The 26,369-nt window shown below is 38.2% G+C and overlaps 1 protein-coding gene across 1 annotated transcript in view; it reads left to right on the forward strand.

The window, feature by feature from the left end:
• The window catches only part of LOC134631449 (voltage-dependent calcium channel subunit alpha-2/delta-1), a 68,797-nt gene that overhangs the window by 8,992 nt on the left and 33,436 nt on the right, over positions 1–26,369 (forward strand). Inside the window, exons 3-10 of the mRNA XM_063479800.1 lie at positions 127–243; positions 13,899–13,958; positions 15,669–15,704; positions 16,608–16,737; positions 23,122–23,253; positions 24,252–24,321; positions 24,952–25,002; positions 25,222–25,321. Coding sequence (XP_063335870.1) covers positions 127–243; positions 13,899–13,958; positions 15,669–15,704; positions 16,608–16,737; positions 23,122–23,253; positions 24,252–24,321; positions 24,952–25,002; positions 25,222–25,321 — 696 coding nt within the window. The remainder of the gene's footprint in view (positions 1–126; positions 244–13,898; positions 13,959–15,668; positions 15,705–16,607; positions 16,738–23,121; positions 23,254–24,251; positions 24,322–24,951; positions 25,003–25,221; positions 25,322–26,369) is intronic.

Consider the following 26,369-nt stretch of genomic DNA (forward strand, 5'->3'; position numbering starts at 1 on the left):
TGTTTAAACTCTTAATTTCCTGTGAAAATTATATTTAGTTTTAACAATAATTTAAACAAATGAATGTGTGTACAAAAAGTCTTTTTTGTATTAAAACGGCAATTACATTTGTCTTTCTCCATGTAGATTTTTCTGAGTAACCAGCACCTCTACACTGTGGAGCAAAACGATGCGGAGGAGCTAGTGGCCAGAGCGGCCAGGAACATAGAGCAGCTGCTACGCAAGAGGTCTGCTGCCTTGGAGGTAAAATTCACTCCTCTCAAAGGAACCAACTGTCAGTTTGCAGTTTGTTTGTAGCTTTTGATGCTGCGCAGGACAAACTCTTCAAGTGCAATGACAGCGACCAGTTTTCCATCTGTTCTTCTCTAAGACTCCACCATGGATATTAAATAATCAGAGTGTGATTGTAAAAACCTAAAGATAAACTGGAGCGCATTAGGTTTTGGTGACACAGGGATGTTTGTGGTATTTAGTCATTGTAAAAGTAATACAAATAACAGCAGATGAACCGATTTCTCATTCAAGTGAAATTCACTTTGGGTACATTTAATTCATTTCAGACCAGGGATGAAAACTGCCAACACGGGTAAAAGCAATTTGAAAAAGATGATAAAAAATTAAGTTGCTTTTATGTTTGATTTGTCTTGAACAAGCACGGCACCCTGTGCTATGTGTAGATTTTGTGACAGTCACAAAACTAAAAGCAATTAGATACAAAAGCCTTCTGTTTTCTGAGCTGCATCTGTCACAGACAAACTTGCAAAGTCATGATCATGTGTTATTAAAGGCAACAAAAAAGTTAAAGAAAATTCAGTCTCTATATAGCATGCAAATTTAATAAAGGTAGCTGAATTATGTGTAACTCTAATATTGATGCATATACTGTATGCACCTGACTGGAGATTTAAATCTTAACATACAGTGATCTACATCCACATACAGAAAATGAAGTTTAGTTGAATATCCAACAATCACACCTACCAGCACAGCAGTTGTAAATGGGGAGAAACTATATTTTTATGCCAAACTGAATGATTGCTTTTCCTTAAGTAGGACACAACATATAACTGTAACAGCATTATTGTGTAAAGTATGAATAGTTAAGTTGAGTAATTCACAAGTTATTGCCCAAAACGTAACACATAATTCTGCATTAACACCACCATCTGCGCATTATCTGTTTGTTTGCATATTTTTCTGACTTAGTTTTCCAATTGTGGTTGCTTTTTCTTTGGTTGAAGTCCAAAGCATTTAAATAGAGTATCATTCAAAACATTTTAGAGTGGTTTAGTAACAGGATCTCCTAGTCGTTTTAAAGTACACAACTACCCAACAGTTGTTCAGAACAACCTTTAGGAGGTCTGTATGTTATCACAATCTAAACCCGAGGAGTGCGTATTACTTTTGATGGACATTTTATAGCCAACTAATGTTTCTGTTATAAAGGTATGTGTGTGTGACGATTTATAAATCTAATTTGGCTCCATAGTAGAGGATAGATGCTGTATGCTAAAGGAACAGCGGGTGAAGTATATACTTAAAAGAGTAGAAAGCAGGGACTGAGATCTTTCTTCTTTTGGACTGAATGTGATAATGAGAGCCTCGACCCTCGGGATGTTCTTCCCCCCCAATTTCTTTCTTTCTTTTTTTAGGGCAGAGATTCTCATCTCCACTAGGAGTCTGAATAGCAAATTGCCTTACATTGCCTTTTTAAGGTCTTGCAGTTGTTGTCTAATTAGTAATGGAAAGGGAGTGTTTATGAATGTCCATAAACATGTGTCCTGCCAAGTGTCTGTCTTTTGTTTGTTAAGTAAAGGCACTCATGTTCTTATCAATTTTCCGAGTGCTGGTGCCACGAGATGCATCAGCAGCAAAGTGAGTATTGGCTCTACTGCATGGAAAAGCAATAGAAGAGAGAAATGGCTGTAATACTGGGCAATGTTACGGTGTATTTTCTATGTGAAAAGTTCATAAGGGTAGGTGGTGGGTGGGACATCAACTTTATGTTGACAGTTGATCCAACCTCCACACATCGATCACGTCTCACTCTTTATTATGCCTCATCTTCTTTTATGAGTAACCTCAAGGCACACTGATATTGGATTCTCTGTCATGAGATGTATAGATGAGAAGATAAATGATAAATGCATGCTGGGAAAGAGAGGCAGGTCAACATGAAAATAATGGCTATGTGGATTGATGGACAGATAGACAGTGAGCAAAGGATCATAGTGAGAGCAGCTGAGAAAATAAAGAAGGCTTTTAGCAAATAGTGCGACTGGTTTCCCTTTTGGGTATAGTCTTTCTAATCCTTGCAGACCGCATACAGTAGGTGTGACAATAAACACCAGCAAACTCAAACCAGAAGATGGTATACAGGAAGCAAACTGTCCCACTAGATTTCAGTTGTGCTTTGAGATTTTTGCTGACCAATCTTCTAAGTCAAAGGAGGGCTTTTTGCTCTAAACTTTATTAGGCAAAATGCAGGAAGCGAATCTTCATTGCAACTGGGACTTCCTTTTTTGCTCAGTGCCTTTGATATGAGGTTGGAAGTGACTCGCAATGTCAATATAATTGGAGATTGCCCAAGGCACTCAAGCCATTTTCACTTACTTGACAAGTGCTTTCAAACTTTCATCCTCCCGTTGGCTTTCGTCTTTCTCTTTCTTGTGTCTTGTCTGTCTCTCTTTATCTGATATCTAACTCCGCGTGATGGATGACCTTCCAAAGGCCGCAGCTTACCTTGCCACAGGTGTGTGAAATAAGTGTCCGTTTATGTGTGCCTATTCATGCTTTCATAAAAAAGTGTGAGGCAGAATGTAGCATGCATTATTAATATGTACTTGGCTGCACACTGCTAGGAGAGATCACTTTATCAAAGGTTTTACAATGGATACTGTGGCTCGAAGCCCAGTGGGGAACACTCACACATTTACACGTGGAAACATTCACCGTTTGGACTGTCCACCTGCCCACTCACTGATCCACCCACTATACATCATTTGCTACATAAAAAACTCAATAGGGGATATTGGCAGACAGTTGTTTGATAGAGCTTAGGCACTGAAATGTAGCCACCTACACAAGCATGAGCCAAAGGGCCAAAGTACCAAAATCTCCTCTATAAATTTATAATAAATTCTAATGAATGCATATTTGTATCTTTAAATTCAGACCACTTACTGTTGATTTCCAGAATCCTATCTTGTTCATCTTATTTTTATTCTTGTTGCTTTTATTATTATTATTATAATACAGAGAGCATAGTCCATATGTCGAAACAGATTTGCATTATAATGGGTTTATCTCAACCATCTTAAGGCCAAGAAAATTCTTGCCTCTTACGCTGGAGAAATGGCTATCACACCTTCATAAAAACAGTATGAAGCTGTGAAAGGGTCATTAGAGTAAATAATTCTGCTTAGGGTGATATCATAATGAAAATCTTGATGTCAAATACGCTTGACCACTCGGCGAAACTGTGTGAGACTCTCTTGGCTTGAGTCAACACATCTTGGAGAGATGTGTTGATTCACAACACATCTCTCCCTCCTACATCTTCAGCTTGTTATCTGTTTCCCTGAATGCCTAAGTACACTGTAATTAAAGGCTCAATTATTGATACAGCTAAACTTGTGCTATAAAAGATAAACTAAATAAACACTGAAGAAAGAAACTGATGCATGCTCACACATCAAACTCCCTCTTTAGTATACCTACTGCCCACACAAGTGCCCTGTGATTGTGTGGGGTCCCACAGTGTTTTTTGGACGTCCATGTGAGGTTTGCTTCATTGATAACATCACTTGAACTGAATGTAACATAAACCAGATGTTGAGTTTTGGTGTTGCAGGCTGAGTTATCACTCTAAATAATATACTAGCATATTTTTAGACACTTGCTCTTTGAATGGGTTGTTCCCTACATCCAGGAATCACATATCAGCTGCAGTTATTTGTTTTTACTTGAACAGTCTGCATGGGGTAAATGTGTGTGTCTACAGTACTGTATGTGTGTGTCTGCACAATTCCTCTTTTCTCCTGAGGTGAAGGGCTCTATCCAGTGACTAATGAGCCACTCCACAGCATTACTTAGAGTAATCCCTCAGCCTGCAGCGCACAAAAAAGAAAAGAAAGTCTACAGGACACAGGTGGTGGTGGTGTGTAAGACTCTGCGCTGTAAAATGGGGTGTGTTGGTACATGGATATTTGCGGATTAATGTGTCTTTGCAAAATAATCTTAATTTTACAATGTTGGCAACATGATCATGGAACTCTCTTACAGAATAGCATTTAGCAGTAAGTTGATAAAATACTGAATTTTTTAAATATTTATTTTATTATTTCGATTTAATGCAGTCTACAGACGGATACAAGAAAATAAAAAAGCCACAGTATGTGGCACATACACTATGTGCCACACACTGGAACAGAAGGAGCACAGCCCTACAATGTGAGCTCTAGTAGGCTACTCATGTGCATGTTTATGACCAAACTGTCAAAATCAGACTCACTGAAGGTGGTATGAGGAGCCAGCATCCTTTAATGGGATTTGTGCTCATGCAGCTTGATTGGCATGCTAGAGAACATTAAAGCTTGCAGGTCCACCACTGGTCGTAGTTGCTTTTGCAGATGATAGTGCAGGCATTGTAAGGTTTGCCAGCACATCTCCAGACTCTTTCATGCCTGTGACATGTGCTCAGTGTGAACCTCCGCTCATGAAGAGAAAGATAAGAAACAAACCAGAGGAAGAATCAGTCATGTCTGTGACCACCACCTGCAAAACCATTCCACTTTTGGGGCTGTCTTGTTGTTGTCTTTGCAGTGCAACTGTTGTCACTGTGCATCAGATTAGTTCACAATGGTTTATGCTTTCCAACTGGAAAGATTTTAGAAAGATCTCTGAAGTTTAACTGAGTTTGTGTTACACTGAAATGATCAAGTGTTCACTTAATTTTTTTACCATTGTTAGCTAACTGCTAACTAGCAGCTTATGTGTAAAACTCATCTTAATAAAAAAGTAAAAGAAAATCCTGATTCTGAGGCCCAGTCGATGTGATCTAATACATTGATTAAAACTTTGCTGTTAGAATTTCCTAACACAATTAGCCCACTGTCTTTGATTATATACCTTGTTGGATATGCAAGCTGGTACAAAGTCTTTGTCTTGGTTATTTGACTGTCAGACTGACCAAAATACAAGCAAATCAATGACTCATTGACTACTTTGACATTCTGTAACTTTATTTATAGTAGACATAGAATAAACAGTAAAAAATGTTATATTTTTCAGGTAGTCTCCACTACCAAAAACATGGTATTAGGTAAATCTGGATTGTGCAAGAGTTGGCAGTTCGTCTTGTAATCGGAAGGTTGCCGGTTCGAGCCCTGGCTCTGACAGTCTCAGTCGTTGTGTCCTTGGGCAATACACTTCACCCGTTGCCTACTGGTGGTGGTCAGAGGGCCCGGTGGCGCCAGTGTCTGGCAGCCTCGCCTCTGTCAGTGCGCCCCAGGGCAGCTGTGGCTACAATGTAGCTTACCATCACCAGTGTGTGAATGTGTGTGTGAATGGGTGGATGACTGAATGTAGTGTAAAGCGCTTTGGGGTCCTTAGGGACTAAGTAAAGCGCTATACAAATACAGGCCATTTACCATTTTTCATTGATTACCTCACTTAAAAGAGGGAAACAAATGCAAAGTATGGTTCAAGACAAACAACACAATATCATAACATTGGAGTGCTATTTTTATATATTTATACATATTTATATATTTTATGTATTAAGCATATTCGGAGGAAAGAAATGTCCCAGCTGTCTTTCAGACATTTCCCTATAATGTAAGCATGATATGGTAATAAAAACATTTAGATTACAATCACGTCAATAATGAAAAAAATCATAGTCATATCTATAAAAGTGTCATTCTCAAGATTTCCAGGGTAATGCTGCAAAGTTCAGTTACCCAATTCCCTCTGTCTAGAGATGTGTGTTAAGTGTTTAATGTGGTATTTGTAGATCTCTTTAATGGAGTCTTTGTACCCCAGGTGTTGGACCATATTTTTATTAATCTGCTGCCTGCTGTCACAATGTTATAATAATGAGCAGAAGATGCATTTATGTGTTTGTGTGTGTGTGTGTGTGTGTGTGTAGGTGTGTGTGTGTGTGTGTCTGTGTACCAGTGTACAGCAATGAGTAGCAGCTATGACACGATCAGAGATATTCTAGTCTCCAGAACAGATGTTACTCTACATCCCATCACAATTGTGCGCTGATCATATTAAGCAGGTAAACGGTGTTTTTGTGTGTGTGTGTGTGTGTGTGTGTACGTGTGTGTCTTTTTCTGTGAGCATACATTTATATTTATTGTTTGTGTGATAACAAAAAGAGAAGGGGGGAAGGACTGCAAATAGGGAATTCTAACTAGACTTCTAGTAGGCCAGGGACAATAGCCTAATACATTAATCAAGATGAAATCCAAACTGTGTTAGTGGATTGCAAAATGTATTACAGCCTTTTGTGGTCTAAAGATACTGTTCCTTCAAAATTAACACTGATCAATGCCAATTAAATGTGGCATGTAGCATTTTTCAGAATCAGCATTTCCATACTTTGTAATTATTGCAATAATTGAGATGAAACAAGGTAATTAGGATCAGCTCTTACACAAGCATGAGTGTCTCTCTGCCGCTCTTCTCTCAGCTGCGATTCCTACCAAACATTATATCTATGCTTCCTTTGCACATGTTAATTCTTTTACAGATTGTTATGTAGTGTCTGTAATCTAATTATAATTAACCAATAGACAGTGAAATTATAATATTTTGTAATAATAAAATGAATCAGTCTAACCAGGGATAGTAAATCCTTATCATTGTTTTTCCTCGGGAAACAAGCAGAGATAAACTGAGCAGTCAGAAAATTGCAAAGAGTAGAAAAAAAAAAATGAAATAAATGTTTTTTTTAATACTAAGATTTGTTTAATGTAGATTTGAAACATGAAAAAAATAAATACTGCAGTTATCACCACATATGATAGTGGTGTATAAAGGACAATGATGTATATTTTCCTACATATTACGGTGTTTTGTATGCTTATGCCACAGTTTTGTACATAAAGTTTTCTCTGATTTGAATAGAAAACATTCATAAAACAAGAAGATATAAAAGCTCAAGTGTTAATTAAATGAACATTAATAATCTAGGATTTTTGTAACAGTATGGTAAGCATTGTACTCATGATTGACGAAATAGATAAGTAAATAATAGGTATAAATATGTTGTAGATCTTACAAGTAAGCATACAGTAAGCACGCCTAAATCTACAGTTTCTCCATGTCAGAAGCTTTATATTATAAGATAAAGCACATGCAATAACAGAGAGGAAACCCCAACAATTAGACACCCCCTAGGAGTTTTTGATTGGTGACAGTGGGAAAGAAAAACTCCCTTTTAACAGGAAGAGACTTCAGGTAGAAGCCATCTGCCATAATTGGTTAGGGGTGAGGGGAGGGAGACAGGACAAAGTACACACTGTGGAAGAGAGCCTTTCTTGACTCCCATGTTGTGCAGTGGTAAGCATGCAAGGTTTTTTTTTTAGATCAGAGTGTTTGTAAATCATAATAACAATTTGAGGTTGTACGAGAGGCTTTCAGGGGGACCGTCCAAACAGTTGTGACTGCATATCCTTGAACACAGCTGATATACTACAAGGCCATGGCATTCTCCAAGTATACTGGAAAGAGGTATATTAATACCAATCATCCATCCATGGTGTCCATTTAGGGGATATAGCTACACTTAGCAATAGATCTCTGAGATACATGCATGACAACAAAAAAGCCAAAATACTAAATGGAATGGGGAGCAGGTGTACATTTACTGTTCCTATCAGCAAGGCTCTCCCATGGGTTCTCGCAGCTGCAGATACCTCAGGTCTGTCACTCCGTCTCATGCTTTCTTCTTCTTTTTACCTATCTCACCTTCTTCTCTGTGGATACTTCCATCCCTCCCACCTTTTCTGCCAACTCTCTGTTCCAGTACACCCAGTTCTGTCTCCCCTTTGTTCAAATCTGGGCCTTTTGTCACAGTTCTCTGTCAAACTGATATTTAAAATCAACCTTTTGGCTATCTCCTCTGACATCTCTCACTGCTTTATCACTCACTCTATTCTTCTGCCATCTATCTCTTCTTTCTCAATGCAGCTTTCATTTTAAACTGCTACTGTCCTGTCTGTCTGTCCTTTGCCCTGCTCTCCATGTCTGGCTTTCCCATGATATGAGTCATTTCTTTTCTTACTCTTTTTGTTCTCCTTTATGTATATTCCTGCATACATGTAAAGTATTTATTTATTAGACATGGATGAAGGTGTTTTTGCTTGTCCTTTTCCAAACACGGAAACCAACCCCTTGCTCAGTAAATCATCCATAAACCACACAGCTATATGTTTTCCTCATTCCAGTGTTCATTCTGATGAGCTTTGTTTTAATGAGTTTACTTTGAAGGCAGTGATCATGCTGAGTCAGAGTATTGTTTTTTTTCCTCTCTCTAGACTGTCCTTTCTGCTAATACATCTGCTCGTTAATTATGTCCTTCCCTCTTCCCTTTTCAGAGTCATCTCTTTCTTTTTTATTTCTTTTTTCACACCTCCCCCATTTTTACTTTTTTACCATCCATTTGAGACGGAGCTCATTATGGCAAGTAAAAAACACGATGTGTGGACACATCAGAACTGAGAAAGAGTAAGATAAGAGCGAATGTGGGTGTTAATGATCATTTAGACTGTTACTACTCTTGTAAGTATTGCTTTGTTGTCTGTGGGAGTGGGGCAGTGTGCACTGAACAGCCTATTGATTTCAGTGTCTGGAGCCTTTAGACACACATGCTGACACACACGCACGCACACACACACACACACATATACACAGGGTGTCTGGGATGCTCTGTGAGGTTTAGCAGAGCCTGTCTCATCTTCTCTGTCTATCCTTTAAGCTGTGCTCTGCTTTCTCACTAAATGCATGGTGGGCTGCTGGGCGGCCCTGGCAGAATGACAACTAAGAGTGGTGAGAGCAGGGCAGAAATATCTCTCTGTGGGACTAGCAGGACTATCTAGCACTCAGGTCAGCTCTCAATGGCAGTAGAACAATGATCCTATACATCAGTGAGTATGAGTAGTTAAAAGCTGTATCTGCCCTATTTGGCTCTTAGAATATTAATATGCACAGCAGTTGTTGCAGTCATCATGAGGTCATTTTTATGTTCATCTGGGAAAAAAGATAGAGCTCACTACTAACTAGCTTCAGTTGCGCTGCCTGTAGATTTTATTGAACATTTTTGTCATAGACTGCATTATTCTTGTGAACTCTCTCTTGTTCCCCCTGTTCTCCCTGAAATCTCTGAACCGCCTCGTCCCCCGGAGAACACGACCCAATTTCAATGCCACGTTGAATGAAATGTAACTCGGTTTTTAGGTATATTTAGATGTCTTTTAAACTTTTAACCAGTTAAAATTTTTATCAGTACGAGTCTGAAAACAACTTCTCTTCCCAAGAATCATATACCCAATTCTCACTCTCCTGGTACCCATGCAACCCTCTGCTGCCAATTGCAGAGGAGTGATAGTTCTTCTCAGGTCTCCAGTGGTCATGAACTGAAAGAGTGAGCTCATTATGGTGTCCAACTTTCACAATTAGTGAAAGTGAGACTAAAAAACCATTTTGTCGGGCGTTTTGCAGAGTGTAATCCATTATAGTGCAAATTTGTGCATTTTAGTGGAGTAACAGTGGCTTCTAATCAATTGGCAGAGACAGCAGTTTTCAGCAGCTCTAATGAACTGTTGTGCTCATTCAGAGAGTTTAGCTGTCACTCACTGAGTAGCCTCTTCAAATCTAGATCCCTCAGTGCAAAGCACATTTGATTGTGTTGTTGCTTTCTTTGGCTAGACTGATAACCTTTGTATGTGTTTGACATAAAAAAAAGAGAGAAAGAGAGAGAGGGATGCAAGCAAAATAGAAGGGTAATTAGGTATCTTTCCTCGCACACTCATTCTCACCCTCCCCCATATCTCCCAGGGGGTAGTGGAGAGTCGTCAAAGCCCTGTCATGAATTTTTAACATGCCTGTTGGTCTCTTAGGAAGTGTGTGTAGATGTGTGGTTTCTGCATGTGCATGTTCATATACAGTCAGGCAAAAAAAGGGATTTTCACACAAACCATTTAAGTCTTATATAATTCATGAATGTCACACTAATGGCTTAAGTATGATGTATGATGTATCAGGAGTTGAACAGCTGTTGGTTATATGCACGTATCATTTCTGATACAATGTTTTGCTGAAGGAGAAACCCAAGGGAGGGTTGTGTAATGCCTATCCATATGTTTTTAGACTACCTTAAATATGTGTTTCTGTATCTTTTTGCACTGATATTATGCAAGCTTATCATTTTATGAGCAATAGCCTGGTTTTCTGTTTATCTGATAAAGCTCAGTTAGTGCACTTGGGTTGATGTGATGCTACACTGTTGACATTTGACACTTCACAAATCTCGCCAGTAGATCAAAAATGCTCTATTTTTTGCATAGCGTATCTGCTGAAGGCATTTATGTCAAACTTAGCCGAGTCAAGTTTCTCTGATAAGTGATGGTCTCATTTTGGGATCTCCCTGTTGCTAAGCAACATTATCAGGGGCACTAATGTCACACTTATCTATGACCTCAAGACGATTTTACAAGTGCATCGGCACAGTTTAGAATCAACTTCCACTGACTGACACATACAGTGGTGTGAAAAAGTGTTTGGCCCCTTCCTGATTTCCTAGTGTTTTGCATATTTGTCACACATAATGTTTCAGATCATCAAACTATTTTGATAAGATAAGTTACAATGATGATTTCATTGATTAAGAGAGAAAAGTTATCCTCGTCCTGTTTGAAAAAGTAATTGCCCCTCTTATTAAAATAATGAATTAATTGCAAAAAACTGCATTTTTTGGAAACTTGAGCTCAGTTTCACCAAACACACTCAGCCCTGACTACTGGCAGACCTGTTGAATCAAAAAATTACTTAAATAGAACCTGTTTGATAAAGTGAAGCAGGCTAAAAGATCTCAAAAAGCAACACATTACGACAGGATCTAAAAAAACCCCACCTGAGAACAGTAAACAGTTAAGTACGGTGGTTGTAGTGTGATGGTCTAGGGCTGTTCTGCTGCCTCAGGACATGGAAGACTTGCTGTGGTAAATGGAACCATGAATTCTGCTGTTTACCAAAACATCCTGAAGGAGAATGTCCGGCCACCTGTTTGTGACCCCAAGCTGAAGATGACTTGGGTTCTACAGCCGGACAATGATCCAAAACACATCAGGAAGTCCACCTCTGAATGTCTTAAGAAAAACAAAATAAAAACTTTGGCGTGGCCTGGTCAAAGTTCTGACCTGAATCCGATTGAGATGCTGTGGCACGACCTTAAAAATCCGACTCATGTCCGAAAACCCTCCAATGTGGCTGAATTACAACATTTCAGCAAAAAACAGTGGGCCACAATTCCTCCACAGTGCCATAAAAGACTCATTGCCAGTTATCACAAACACTTTATTGCAGTTGTTTCTGCTAGGGGTGGCCAAACCAGTTATTAGGTTTAGGGGGGAATCATTTTTTCACACAGGGCCATGTAGGGTAGGAATTTTTTCCCACTAAATTATAAACACCTTAATTTAGAAACTGCATTTTGTGGTTACTTGTGTTATCTTTGTCTAATATTTAAATTTGTTTGGTTTATCTGAAACATTTAAGTGTGACAAACATACAGAAAAACAGGAAATCAGAAAGAGGGCAGAAACTTTTTCACACCACTGTAGAGTCAAAAAGATTAAAAGAAAAAGAAATATGAAGCTGGAAATGAGCATAAGAGGCCAACTTTAACATTTTAAAATAGAGTAGAACATGCCAATCTGCAGAGTTAGCTATCAGCAGTGCAGAAAATACCAGTTGATAAAAGTCAACCAACACATGGTTTTAAAAATAGCAATGGTTTCATTACCATGTGGGAATGCTTAAAATAAATAACAAGACACCGTATGTTTGTCTGCATTGTGCAACTGCCAGTTAGACATGTTTTCATTTTACTCCAAAAACTGTAACTTTTAACAGAGCTTTTGATTTAGATATGCAGATGGAATCACTGACAACATCTAAACACTTTAGTGATTGGTGGTAGCAGGGATCAGTGTCTGACTCTGTTTGACTATGATGCTTGCTACCACTAACTGGTAAATACGATTCAGCACTTGATGCATTGTTGGCATATGCTATTTTTATGTACAATGTACATCAGTCACAATGCTTGTAATCATTTCACATTTTTTTCACTGTTTTGGGTTGGTCAGTGTGTGCGTGTGTATATAGCTGCAGCAGGGTGTATATTTAGTGGTTGACATCCAGTGCATAGGAGCTAGAGAGAGGTCTGGAACACAGCCCAGGACTGGAGGCCAAAGGAATGGAACTGTTGATCAAAATGGAACGATTGCCGACAGCAGACACATGGTCACAGACTCACATACACATACATGCCCACACTCAGTAAAAATACCAATTCAAAATAATATAAGCATCTCATCCAAAAATGTGTCCATCTAGCATGCCTGTTATACATGCTTGCACGAGCCAACAGATGGTTGTCAGACAAAGATGCAGCCATAAAAACAGTTTTTCGTAATCATATAAAAAGATTTGATTCTAACATGATTTAACTTTGGTGTTGTGAAGAAAGATTCTTTGTCCTGCTCTTTGCTTTCGTTTCTTATTGCACTTTTGTTCTAACCTCTTACCTTTTCCATTTCTATGCCACTAGTTATGAAACTTGGAACAAGACATTTTAAAAATTGATGCAAGGCTCGTGGTTAAATTAGTCCACAAATCAAAGTAAAAATGTAGAAATAAGGTATCTATCACTCTGTCCCCTTTTTGAGCCATTTTTTTCCCCTTTTGTTAGCACACTTCTCAGTTCTGCCTTCCTTTCCATTTAAAAAAAAAATAATTCAGAAGATGAAATTACACTTTGCTCGATTGTAATATAAACATCACCTGAATTGTATAGCACAACTGGAAAGTAATATCTCAAGATTTTTCAGTATCAGGACATATACATTAAATTTCGACCTTGTGATCATGGATAGATGTTTATTTCTCTGGATGCACATCAGAACTTGTTTGTTCCCAGATGGAAGACGTGCTGTTATTATAGCTTGTAGTTGCAAGAAGTAAAAAAACAGCACGTATATGTGCAATTGCAGGAGAGATGACTAGATTAAAGGTGAGATTATTACATTTTCAATTAAATTCAATTGTATGTATATAGTGCCAAATAACAACAGCAGTCACCTCAAGGTGCTTTACACTGTCAGGTAAACATCATATAATAACACAAGTGTGGTTAATTACATTTATATTCCTTTCTTAAATTCCTTTTTGATTGATAGCTTTTTCAGTGGGTAATTTATTTGTTCTTCACTTTATTCACTGATCCATCATTTCTTCCAGCACTGAACCCAACTTATTTTATTCAGTTAGCTCTATGTTTCACACTCTCTGACTCGCTCACACATTCAGCCACACACCCACCCACACACTACTTTCTTACAGTACAACCTTTTCATTTTGACATTCTGATACTCTGTGGCGTGGCCTTTAGCGGACAGTGAGTGCTGCAAGACCTTGATAGCCCTGTGGTTTGAGCTCTGCAAGTGAGATCATAATCATTTCTCTCTTGTCTCTAGGGCGGTCTCCACCGTGTTTTCTAATGTCCTCTCTTTTGCTCAGGTTTTCTAAAATGAGAGAGATGTTTTGAAGGAAGGATACCCAGTGTATATTCCAGCCTAAATCTTTTGTCGTATTTCACTTCCCAGAAACTGGCCACAGGTGCTGAAGAGTTCCAAATGAAGCATCAGTGGAAGGACGATTTCGAGGTAACAGAGAGAGAGAAAATACAGAGAAAAAAACCCGTTTATATATGTTTTTTATGTGCTATCTATTAGGGATGGGTGAAAAATCGATACAGCATAGTACTGCTGTATTTAGGATGAGGATATTATATCAATGCAGGGACACTAAATATCTATATTTGATTAAATTAATTAAAATACTCTGGGAATACTAGCTGTCTGGGAAACAAGACGACTTGTCTCATGCACCATTATCCTGAGATAACATTAGCTGAGCAAACCTACATTAACAGGTTGTGAAAAACTGTCTGGACACTGGAAACATTTAGCTCAACAAACCTACCTCCTAATTCAGAAAAGGCTAATGACTCAGCCATACAAGTAAAAATAGGGCAGCAACCAAACAAAAATTGATGGCTGCCTGGTAATTGTATGGTAATTTTTCACATTCCTTTGCCGATTTCAACTAAGGGTGACTTAATTGTTGCCCAGAGCTTGAGGGTGTGGCACAGTAATGACCATTTTTGATTGAAGTTTTTCAAATAATTCACATCTAATTTATAAATGCAGACAGATTGCCATCATATTGCCATCAGTTTGAATGAGTCTTTGTCAGTGAGCACAACTCGAGGGGACTTGACTCAACTGGCTGCCAGCTGGTTGTATTTATAGAACAGCAAGGTTGCTGAGCACAAGTGTAGTGGTTAAATGTGAATTTCTGTCTATGCAGACAACAACAGATTTTGTGATTTTCTACGATTTATCACAGCTAACTAGTGCATTACCAGAAACGGAGTGCATGTGACGTGCATGCAGCCAACATCAACCTATTTGATCTCAGACAGATAACTAACTTCATCTTATGGCAACATTTTACCGCAGGCTTTAGTGATAGTGTTGGCATGCTTTATAATCTCATTTTGCCAAAAAAAAAAATAAAAAAATAAATTAAATTAAATAAAAAAAATATCTGAAGTGAGATCCAATTTATCTTATTGGATAAATCTGATAGTGACAAAGTTTGAGGACAAAATTTGATGTTGATTAATCACTACTGCAATACTCTACGTATCGCAAAATGTTAAAAATCATACTAATATTATTGTTTTGTGAGTGAATTATTGTGATAATATCATATTGTGTTCCTACCTCTAGCACTTATAGTATAGCTACAGACGCACAGATACACAAATGGTGATGCATGTAGTCTGAGTTTGCTAGACTTACAATAATTTGATTGTGTGAATAGTTTTTACATGTTTTCAGCATCCATCATTAGCAGTGAGTACAGTTCCTTTTGTTAACTGGTTTATTGCTCATTATACACTGTGTTATGATACATGCCCCTCATTTTCAATGACAGATGCTTTGCCTTCTAACAACCCGGGTGGCAAACAATTATATAAGGGAAAAAAGCAATGCTCAGGAAAAATACTTGTCACAGAGGCAGTTATTACATTGCTATCTCAGAGGCAAAAAATGCTTACCTGGAGCATTGCAAATGGCTGCAGGGACAGAGGGACATGGTGAAATATGACCATACCTTATTTGTTTAAGCAAAAACACAGACTAGTATCTTTTTTAACTAAATAATAGAATGAACGAATGGCAAAATAAAGAACTGCTTAGAAATTGATCAAATATTTAATAGTTGCATAAATGTTAGGATTCTTTGTGCAACACCCTGAAGCATCCAAAAAGCATTTTTTGTGCTTCTTTGTCACTTGTTTACAGGATGATGAAATTGCGTACTACAACGCAAAGGACAATGTGAGTGTGCTTTTTTTGCCCTCCTCTGTTAATTTATTCTCTTTCTCTTTGAGCCCCTGCAAACACATAGATCATACATGCATCATGAATGTGCTTTTGCTACACAGCATCCCCACCCCCACCCCGCCTTCATTGCCTCATATTCCTTCATCTCCCTCATTTTACTCCTGCAAAAATCACCACATTTGTGTCTGTTTTCACCCCCGCTTTCTCTTATCGCCTTAGCTCTGTACTGCAGCCCCCAGTTTGCTTCTTCTTGGAGCTTTTCTTCCCATGTAGCTACCTCTCTGTCATCCCTCCTTCCAGCCTCTCTCAGGTGAAGAGGTCTCTGCCATGTTTCTCCTCTAATTGACAGATGAGATGTATGAGCTGGCTAGGCTCTTGCTTTATTAGGAAGCAACTGTTCGCACCATTTCTCCCTCCCCCTCTACCTCTCTCACCACCTCACTACCTCGGCCCCTCTCTACCCTGCTTTCGTTCATCGGTATCTCATCTTTTCCTCCCTGTCTCTACTGCTCTCATTGATGTAAATTGGCAAATGCACGGCAGGAGTTATAAATCTCCACAAGGGGCATAAACAATCTGAGTGTCTCCGGCTCCTCCTCCCAAATGAAGATGATAAAATGAAAAAAAGCGAGACATCATCACGTAAACAGTCAGGGTTTTTTTTAAAGCATGCAGGGTGTGAAAAGTGCAGCAATGTTGTTATTATGGTAGCGATGAGCTGTTGAGAATGTGCGTTCAGGCTGTTGTAAAGTCTTTCGTTTTTATGGAGACCAACAAACCATGTCATATATGTGCAGCGTGCCTCATTAATTTACATAAAGATGTCTGCTATGATTTCTTAAACCTATAGTGAGAACAGCCATAGATAGTGCTTTTAATCTTTTTTTCCCCTTTCAGCTGGATGCAAATGAGACAGAGGGAAGAAAGAACAGGATTCGACCAGACTTTCAAGAGGACCCCTCGTTTAAACGTTTGACTGACTACAACCACACGGCTGTCCACATTCCCACTGACATCTATGATGGCTGTGAGTGCATCGTCACACACACGCACACATACCAAAGTGGTTACCATGGATACGGCTGACACACCAACCCATTATGAAATGTTGTTTACAGATTGTGCCTCAAGCAAAGTTGCCCTTAGCTAAAAGATGGGTTTAACAAAAAAAAGCCTCATACAAGTAATAAGCTCTCCTGTAGTACTCTGTTACTTAACAAAGCTGCCTGCCCTTGGAATGTAAAAGAACAGGAGGCACGACAACTGAAAGGATTTATGGGTGTATGTTTTCTTTTTTTGTTTAGAAATATTTTTGCTATTGGTAGTTATGCAGCTTTCAATTTAATATTCTGTTTAACCAGAACTAGAATGATAAGTATACATTTATTAAAATTATAAATCATATTATAAATGTATTATTCATATGAATATTGCAGTTATTGAACGTCTTTAGGAACAGATTGATATAAATAGATAGATATAGGAGATATCTCCTTAGAATTATAATACACTTATATTTATAGACCATATTATAGATATTGACTATAATAGATATTTTCATTCCATTTTTTGCTTGAGGGGACACTTATATTTATTCTTGGCACAGGTATTTTACTGTTACCCATAAAAGAATGCAATGTGCAACTGAACTGCACTATACACTGGATTGTGTGTAAATCCTGAAACAATAATATCATCTGTTGAAATATATCAATCAGTACATTTGCATTGTCAGCATTTTTTAAACACAGAATGGTTCATTTCACTGCACCTGCTACTTGTGAAAGGTTGGTGAATGTTCACTGAACATGTAATCAGTTTCTCAGAATGCAAAAAAAATAAATAGGATCACGTATACTCAAGATTATAGAGAATATTAATGATAATCTCTTAAAAACTTAAACATGTTGAATAAACATTTGGTTGTCATGATCTGGATACAGGAAAATTAAAACCTACGCAGCTTTATGTTATAGTCATGGCTGTTTTCATCTATTTATACCATCCCAAACTCAGGCTTTACCTAATGGTGCTGTTTCAGTCACACTGGATGTTAAAAGTCTTTAGCCTGCCAGCTCATACTACAAAGTGATTGCAATATTTACTTGAAACAGTTTAAAAATATAGCAGGTAATCGTTTGACGGATTCATAGTGAATGATCGTCGCATATCCTGTAAGTATGTCTTGTAGTGAGAACATGTCTGAGGAGGTTGTTGGGTATTGTTGGACAGCAATAGTCGAAGCAGGAAGAAACCATTATCTAGTAACATGGATTGGGAGATATCCTGTTAAAGAGTATTTTTGCTCCTTTTGTTATAAAAGTACATTTCTGATCATTTCATCATCATGTGCTGACATTTACCTTGAGTGATACAGCATAATTTAAATCTCGAGAGTCTGTCTGACATTAGCACAGCTCAAGTTGAATGTCAGTGACTTAAGGGTGCCTGGCTGAATAGCTTAAGTGTGGTCTGAATTATGTAATATTTTTAAGTGGCTTTTCCTTTATTCTATTTTTTAGATTTCAACTTGTGGGGTGATGTCCTTAATATAGTGTGACTTACGATGAGAGGAATAAAGCCTTAGGTGATTTGCTCAAGGATGTGTCACCACAGTAGGCCTAGGTTCTCGAAGAACTTCAGAAAGATTCCAGTTTAATTACAATCTGTTTTTTTAAACCATCTTGCAGCAGCATTTCTGAATGTTGTGCGTCTGTATCTGTGTTTCTGTGAAGAAAGATATCTGTGTGTTTGTGGTAAGATGTTCAGTAATTGGTGTAGTGGAATCGGTGTAGTGGAAAGTAATGCGTCAGCAGTGACTTGGAGAGACAGCAGGATGGAATGACTTCCTCAGCATGGACTTCAGCCTGCTGGGGAACCGTCTGGCCCCAAGGTTACCTGCTTCACCTTGTTGCTGACCCCAGACACATGGGCAGAAAAGGGAAATGTAGATTGGAATGGAAAGCTGTCAGGTTTTGTTATCTGTGGGTGGAAAGTCTAGTTTATTAGCATTTCTTTTGAACTTGCTGTGAATTTGTCAATTTTTCCCTGAGATCCCTATCTGGCCTTTAATCTGGGCTGGGTGCCACAGCTACTCACGCTGCCTTTCTCTCACAAGGATGCTGTTTATTGGTAGCCTGTAATGAGTATGCATGGATACGCTGAGCTTCTGGGACCTATCCAGTGAGATGAAAGAAACTTTAGGTGTGTGTGTGTGTTTACGAGGAAGGACTCAAACCTGGTGGTACATTGTGGGCAACAATCTCAGGTATGGAAATGAAGAACCAGGCCATGCAATTTTGTTTTGAGATTGAGACTTGTTTTTCAGATTTAAGTTTAAATTTCAAACTCTAGGAATATCTAGCTAAAGAAAATTATTTAAAATTAACTAATGTATTCAAAAAAGCACTGCGAATATGGAGAACAACGTATGTCTGAGAGCATACGCAGGCTCATATATTGTGTCAGATATGGACACACGTGAAGGAGTATGTATTTGGTATTCCAGGTCAGAAGATTCATAGTTATTGAGGTTTCAACTCTCCAATTTAATCTCCACCCTATAAATGTTCCCGGAATAGCCTTTGCTCAGCTGGAGAAAATTAGATTTTCCGGGTAAAGTGGGTGACAAGTTTATGAAATCAGACTCATGTGTGTGAGGGCAGTATCGGAAAGGATACAGGCATGACAGAAAGATCACAAAAGCATAAAATGTCCATTAAAGGACATAGTACCAAAAAAGTATATCAGTTTAATTCAGTGGATATACAAATGGAAGCTCAATATAAAAATGTAAAATTTATGTATTTATAATTCTAGATATTCAATATGAGATGTGAAAAAAATATTCAAGGAGTATCTCTTTGTGATATTTAGTAGGGTTACTATACATTGCAAAGAGAGCATGCTAAGCTAGTAGTATTTGTGCCACATTTCATGTCATCAAACTAATTTCATTATTAGACATAGATAAATGGAAATAGAAAAAAAATATTCAAACACAATTACTCTAAATAATTTCCCTCTAAACCTAAAAACTGATTGTGCCATCCTTAACGGCAAGAACTACAATCAAGTGTTTGTGACAGCAGGCGAATGGCAACGAGTCTATCAAGTTGCTTTGGACCAATTTCATCCAACTTTTTTGCAGACTTGTTTTCATTCAGCCACACTGGAGGATTTTTGGCAAGTTGTCCAGATCCTGAAGCATCAAAGAAGTCCCATACTGTTACACTGTTATATCATCATCATCATAAACATGTTTGACATTGTGTAATGTCAGATGTAATGCAATTTGCAATTGCATTGCAAAGAAGAAATCAGCAAGGTGGCAAAATCTTTTTTTCAGAGCACTATAGAATATAGACTGTATATGAAGAATAGACCTAGTTTCCAGCCAATGTTTAACTGTCTTACATCTGCGTTCTTTTTGAGGGGGGGCAAGGCTGGTTACAATAAGAAGTTCAGCTGCAGAAATCCATAAGAAAATGACCCTTTGTCTAATGTGATCTGATCTCACTAATCATTTTCCTGATGAGTTCATGGCCTTACTGGTTTCAAGTGAAGCTGAATGTAACATAATGTTCTTTTGGTAAATTATGGTCCCTAGCAGAGGGCAACACAGTGATGTGGTGGCTGTGGACTCTGTCCAGGGACAGTGCTGAATGGTGTGTGTAAATGGTTGGCTCTCTCTATGTTTTAGCACTGTGACAGGTTGGTGACCTGGCCAGCCTCTTGCCGTATGACAATTGTGATGTCACCACCCCTGACCCTGAATCAAATGAGCAGAATAAAATGAATGGATGGTCTCAATGTGATCGCTACAGTCTTAGGAGGGAGTGTCCATTGGTTTCACTGTCAGATCCATGCTTGATATTTAAGTCCATTTATAAAGCACCAATATGGAAAAAAGCACTTAAGACTTTACAACAGATGCTTCACTAAACAATGAGTGATGTGTCAGTGGCCATGTCCATCTTTTATATTCAGTCGATGTTCCAGAAAAACAAAACTTATAGTTTAAAATTCTTTAAAACTTCTTTTTGTTTTTATTTTAATCATATATATTAAACATACATTTGTTTAATTTTTAAAATTTGATCCCTTAATAAAAACACCCCAATGTCTCCTGGCTATAGGCCAGTCATATAGAAGAATTTCTTGTGAGCTCAGCACAAACGTAGCCTAAAGTAAACTTTAAATAATCCATCAGAATCAGCACATCACTTTCTGTTTCCAGGTGTTTCTTGTGTAATGGTACATTTCTTTTTTATTATATATAAGAGATCATTGCATTTGATATGAGTGAAATAATAAATCCTGTTGGGTTAATTAACTTGTCCAAGACTGTGGAACGAGTTTTTTTTTTATTCAACAATTTCACACAAGTCTGTTTCTGCAAAAATGATTCCTAATTTACAAATTCACACATACTGTAATGTCATCTTGTGTCACAGGGAGCTCAGCAGACATCTTTCACCTTTCACACTCGGGGCAATACTGCTTATGATTGGAATTCAAGTGCCAGATTTGTGTAGATGCAAGCATCCCTCCAGTTTGCTGCCTATCTTTTCTGTCATCCAAAGGCAATTTTCACCATAGCTTTCGTATGGCATAAACAAATGTAGCGGGTGAGCAAATTTTGTGCAGCTTAGAAAAACAAAGACTGTTTTTGCCCCTCTCTTTTTATCTCCAGTGATTAGATATTTAGCCAGCAATATTTCCATATCAGAGGTTATTTTGTGACATACATTATAGTCTTTCAAATATCCAACTATTCTTTTAATTAGTAATGATGGGAAATTTAATGTCTTGTAGTTATCTCTCTCTTATGTTAAACTAACTATAAATAACTGTTTAACTGAGCATGTTGTACTGTAGCTGTATAGAACATTTTTGCTTATTAGCTTTCACTGTTATACAGTGTGTAACTGTTGCTTCTATACGGAAAAGACTGATAATTAAAGCAGTCAAAAAATAGGGAAAATATACACCAATCCATATTGCATATTTTTGTGAATTATACTGCACCCACGATGTCCCAATGAGATTATGTCATCACTAGGTGTGGATTCAGTGTGGCATACATGTGTATCCAGGGAATTCATTAGTGTCATTGGCAATATGGGCAACCCGAGGATAGTCTTTCCCTTATGAAGCAGCAGTGGAGTTTAGCTTATTAAAGATTATGACTAACTCAGGGATATTCACAACCAGTGGAGACATTAAAAGCAACATATTACTAGTTAGAGGCTTGTGGTTGCCTTGTGCCATAATTTCGTCTGTCAGTCTAGTACACGTGAGCATCATCTCGCTGTATTTAACTGTCAAGCTGTTTGGATAAAGCAAGATGGCTTGTGCTGTCTATCCAATGGCCTAACTTAATCAGTCTTCAATAAAAAATTATACATATAGTTTGCAGTTTTATCATTATCTAACAAGTGCAGTAGTATTTCTTTTGACTCTTGCCTTAAAATTCTAAAATTCAATGATTAATGAGAGAAATATATTACTGTGTGTGCACACGCTTCATGCTCTCTCCCTTTCTATAATGAAAAACATGCACTCCTGGCAACCGAGGCTTCATTAACTCTTCACTCTAGAGAAATAGATGCAAATGAACACTGTTTGCTTTGCACATCAATGAGACACGTCACGCTCAATACAAGATAGCAATATGTCCTACACACATGCACACTATACTTCTAGCCACATGTCAAGATGTACAGACTTGCATAAAAAAATATATGCAATGCCACAAAGTACAAAAAAAGTGGAAGATGGTAAAAAAAGAAGAGCGGCAGAGAGGACAGATAGAGTTGGGGGCAGCATGTGTTGTGTCTCCATCCATCATCAGTCTTAATGTGGCTCTGAGCTGTCTGGGTGCTGTGTCATTACATCCATAATGCCTGTTGCCTCTCACAGCACACACTATCTGTCAAAAGCATGCACACACACACACACACAAAAAAAACCCTTCTGCACAAGCAGTCATGCAGATTAATTGGTGATTTTAGGTAAAACAGTTTAATTGTGTCTGTGCAAAGACATTACTTGTCTGAGTACTATTCCTTGATATTGATGCCTAATGCAAGCGCTATCTGCTTGTGCTGGAAAAATATTTGGTTGTGCTCTGCTGGGCAACTGGGGTGACAGTGAGGCCTGTGTGTGAATCTTAATGAATGTGTTAAACTGTGTTGTCCATATTTCTTTGCTAAGCCTTCTAAAGATGATTGCAGAAAACCCACAAAGACATGAAAATGTTTATTTTACAGCTGCACACAAAATCAAAATGTAATTAGAGTATAATATATTGAATTCTGCTTATGTTGGTGGGTTCATGACGTATTTCTTCTTCATGTGCATGCTTTCTTTTGACAAATGAGCTTTTCATGTGTATTTGTTCATCCAGCCACCATTGTGCTGAATGAATTAACCTGGACGGAGGCACTGGAGGAAGTGTTTAGAAAGAATAGAGAGGATGACCCAACCCTACTCTGGCAGGTGTTTGGCAGTGCCACTGGCCTGGCTCGCTATTATCCAGGTAAGGAAACAAAGGGGGGGACAACAACCCAAACATTGCCTTTGAATAGGTTTTTATGTGTCTGTTCATATAATTCTGAGCTTAAATACACACTGCTTAGTAATTGAGATGAGATGAGATGAGATGAGATAGCCTTTATTTGTCAGTTGCAGTTGCCCACAACCGAGATGATAGACCTTGCCGACCGTACATACAATACACAAACATCACATTGGGGAGACAGGTGCGGCTAGGTAGCAAGGGAAAAAAAACATTGAAATGTGTAACACAAAAGGATAATCCAGGAATGCACAGATATTAACACACTATAACACAATAAAACACAGACAAGCAACATGGGAGAATATTCCACTGTGTACAGCTGGATCTGGGACCGCTGCAATCTTCGATTGCGCCTCCAGCTGATCCATTGTCCGCATAATTAAGTTCACATTGACTTTATGTGCGTCTGCTCTTGTCTATTGCTGCTCCCTCTTGTATGCGTGTTATCTTTGCCAAGCTATTTCTATTCATGAGATTCCCTGTCATCATTGACTCTATAGCTTTATGACAAAAGTTTATGTCTCATATTCATAAATTTGCATTGGCTTTGATTTATCCTCGTTCTTTTACTTCTTAGCATGCATGAAAGGCAGTCACTCACTCTCAGTATACTTCCTTGTTTTTATGGTGCCCTTCACTAATAGCTGTGCATCTCCGATAAATAATTTGTGCATGTTTTCCCTCCTCATAAATATTTTTAGTGATCTTAAAACATGTTATAATGTAGGTGGTATAATAAATTGATCGGTCCAATAAGCCTGTCATTATGTCACAGAATGTAATATGTACACAACGGTTCCTGAGCAGAATATGACACTACATACAGTATGATTTTATCATATTAGTCAAATATATTAGAAATTTAGCCAAAATAGTATTTAGTGTGCTGTTTTTTGCTTTGTTTTTCTGCTTTAATTATGATGAAAACCCAGTACATCTCAAATCTTGTCTTTTAGCTTCTCCCTGGATGGATGCTCGTAAGACCCCTAGTAAAATAGATCTCTATGATGTGCGCAGGAGGCCATGGTAAGAAAACTGGCTCAAGCATAACAGTGTTAGTCAGAATGCAAAACTTAAACTTTTATGTCATTATGTGTCTTTGTATATCTATTTGATTGTTTACATGTAGAGCTAATTACATGTAGCATTATGGGTAGCTCATGTGTAAGCAGGGTTTTTTAATTCAGTCAAATAATGCCTATTGCGTTTCAGTGGAATATTGTTATGATTATTAATACTGTGCAAATTTGGTGAATAAATTTTTTTTAGTGTTTAATTGATTGTTCCGTGCAGGTTGTATAAATTTGAGTGCAGTCACACAGCACACAAATTGTATTCACTACAGGAATAAAGATTTTTTTGTGATAAAATTTTGTATTGCTCTAAAAATAATAATTTGTAAAAACAGCTAATTGTTGATTGCTTTGAATATCTACTGATTTGACCTTTTTTCATCTTTAAATCATTACCATTGAGTTATTAACATAATTTCATCCATATCTCTCAGTCCTATATTAATATGACAATGAAAATATGACTCAAGTGTGTAAAGTGTTATTGTATTTTCTCAGCATAAATGATTATGTAAATGGTTGGCCCTCAGAGTATATGTGTCTCAGTCCAGAAATGTGTTTGCATTCATTTATGACCATCTAGGTACATTCAAGGAGCCGCCTCACCGAAAGATATGCTAATTCTCGTGGATGCGTGAGTTGTTTGATAATCTTACTGATCCATAACCTTCCTGCATCCATCATGATTTCCCCTGATTGTAATGCATGCCTTTCCAGCTTTGCCACATAGTGTAATGTATTTCCCAAGGCAGAAGCAGTTCTAATTACATCGAGTAAAATCTCACAGGACAAGAACTGAGCAGACAGATTGCTGTGAGAAGCTGTCAGGTATTTCTTTCTTGTTTTTTTTTAGGAGTGGGAGTGTGTCTGGCTTGACGCTAAAACTGATCAGGACCTCTGTCAGCGAGATGCTGGAGACTCTTTCTGACGATGACTATGTCAACGTAGTCAGTGTGAGTATTATTAGACTGCCCACTTGCTGAATGTTGGGTGGTCTGTTTATTGAAGGTGACGGGGGAGGGGGGGTTATGAGAAAGACTGAGAGTGAAATATGGATTTGAAATGTGTCCATGAGTGGGGTTGAGAATTTACACCCAGTTTGTATCCATTCACATACATCTTTACACATACACAACAAATGCCCATACAAAGTCACACACATACACACACAAATAAAAGAGAGGCAGAGAGATGGATGACCAGTAACGAAATATGGATTTCTCTCTGGTCTGGCCACCATGAAACAGGCCTTTAATGAAATACCCACTGCTCTATTTGGTGTACAGGATTAAAACTCTGCAGTACATGGCCCCTCCCCACCTCTAGGCCCTCAAATGTGGCCGTGGCTGTGTATGTCCATTCCCAACGCTCCTAAAGGAATTAAAGCTGCACCTCTGACTGGAGTGAACCCCAGGAAACATTTATCACCCTCTTGTTCTCTCCATCATTTGTTCTTTTCATCAGTGAGCCATGCAATTCCTGTCAGCATTTCACCATATACCTCCATTCATCTCTTTGTGTCAATGAATGCCCTTCCTTTACACTGTATGCCTCCACTTTTCTATACACAGCCAAGAAACATTCCTCTTCTCACTATTCCTTCTGTTTTTTACCTTCATTTTTACTTTTCTCGCCCACCCATCACTTCCATTACATTCTTCCTCTACAGCTTTTCATTCTCCGGCCATCTATTCTAGGCTTTCCACACTTGTGATTACACTTGAATAGAGTCAATCAGGAGATTGTGTGATGCGTAGATGGGTGCCTGTGGAGGTGTTTATTAAGACAGGTCTTTATAGAGATTGGAGCTGTCTTCGTTCTCCTTGCAAATGACAGCCATTCCGACTCTCTTTCCTCTCTCGAGGGACCTTTTGTCTTGGACGTAATGTATTCGGTTTCATGGTGGACTTGTGATTCTGCAAAGATGTGCAATTATTGGCTACTGTGTGTGTGTGTGTGTGTGTGTGTGTGTGTGTGTGTGTGTGTGTGTGTGTGTGTGTG

Source organism: Pelmatolapia mariae, linkage group LG7 (genome assembly GCF_036321145.2).
Source record: "Pelmatolapia mariae isolate MD_Pm_ZW linkage group LG7, Pm_UMD_F_2, whole genome shotgun sequence".
Taxonomy (NCBI): Eukaryota; Metazoa; Chordata; class Actinopteri; order Cichliformes; family Cichlidae; genus Pelmatolapia; species Pelmatolapia mariae.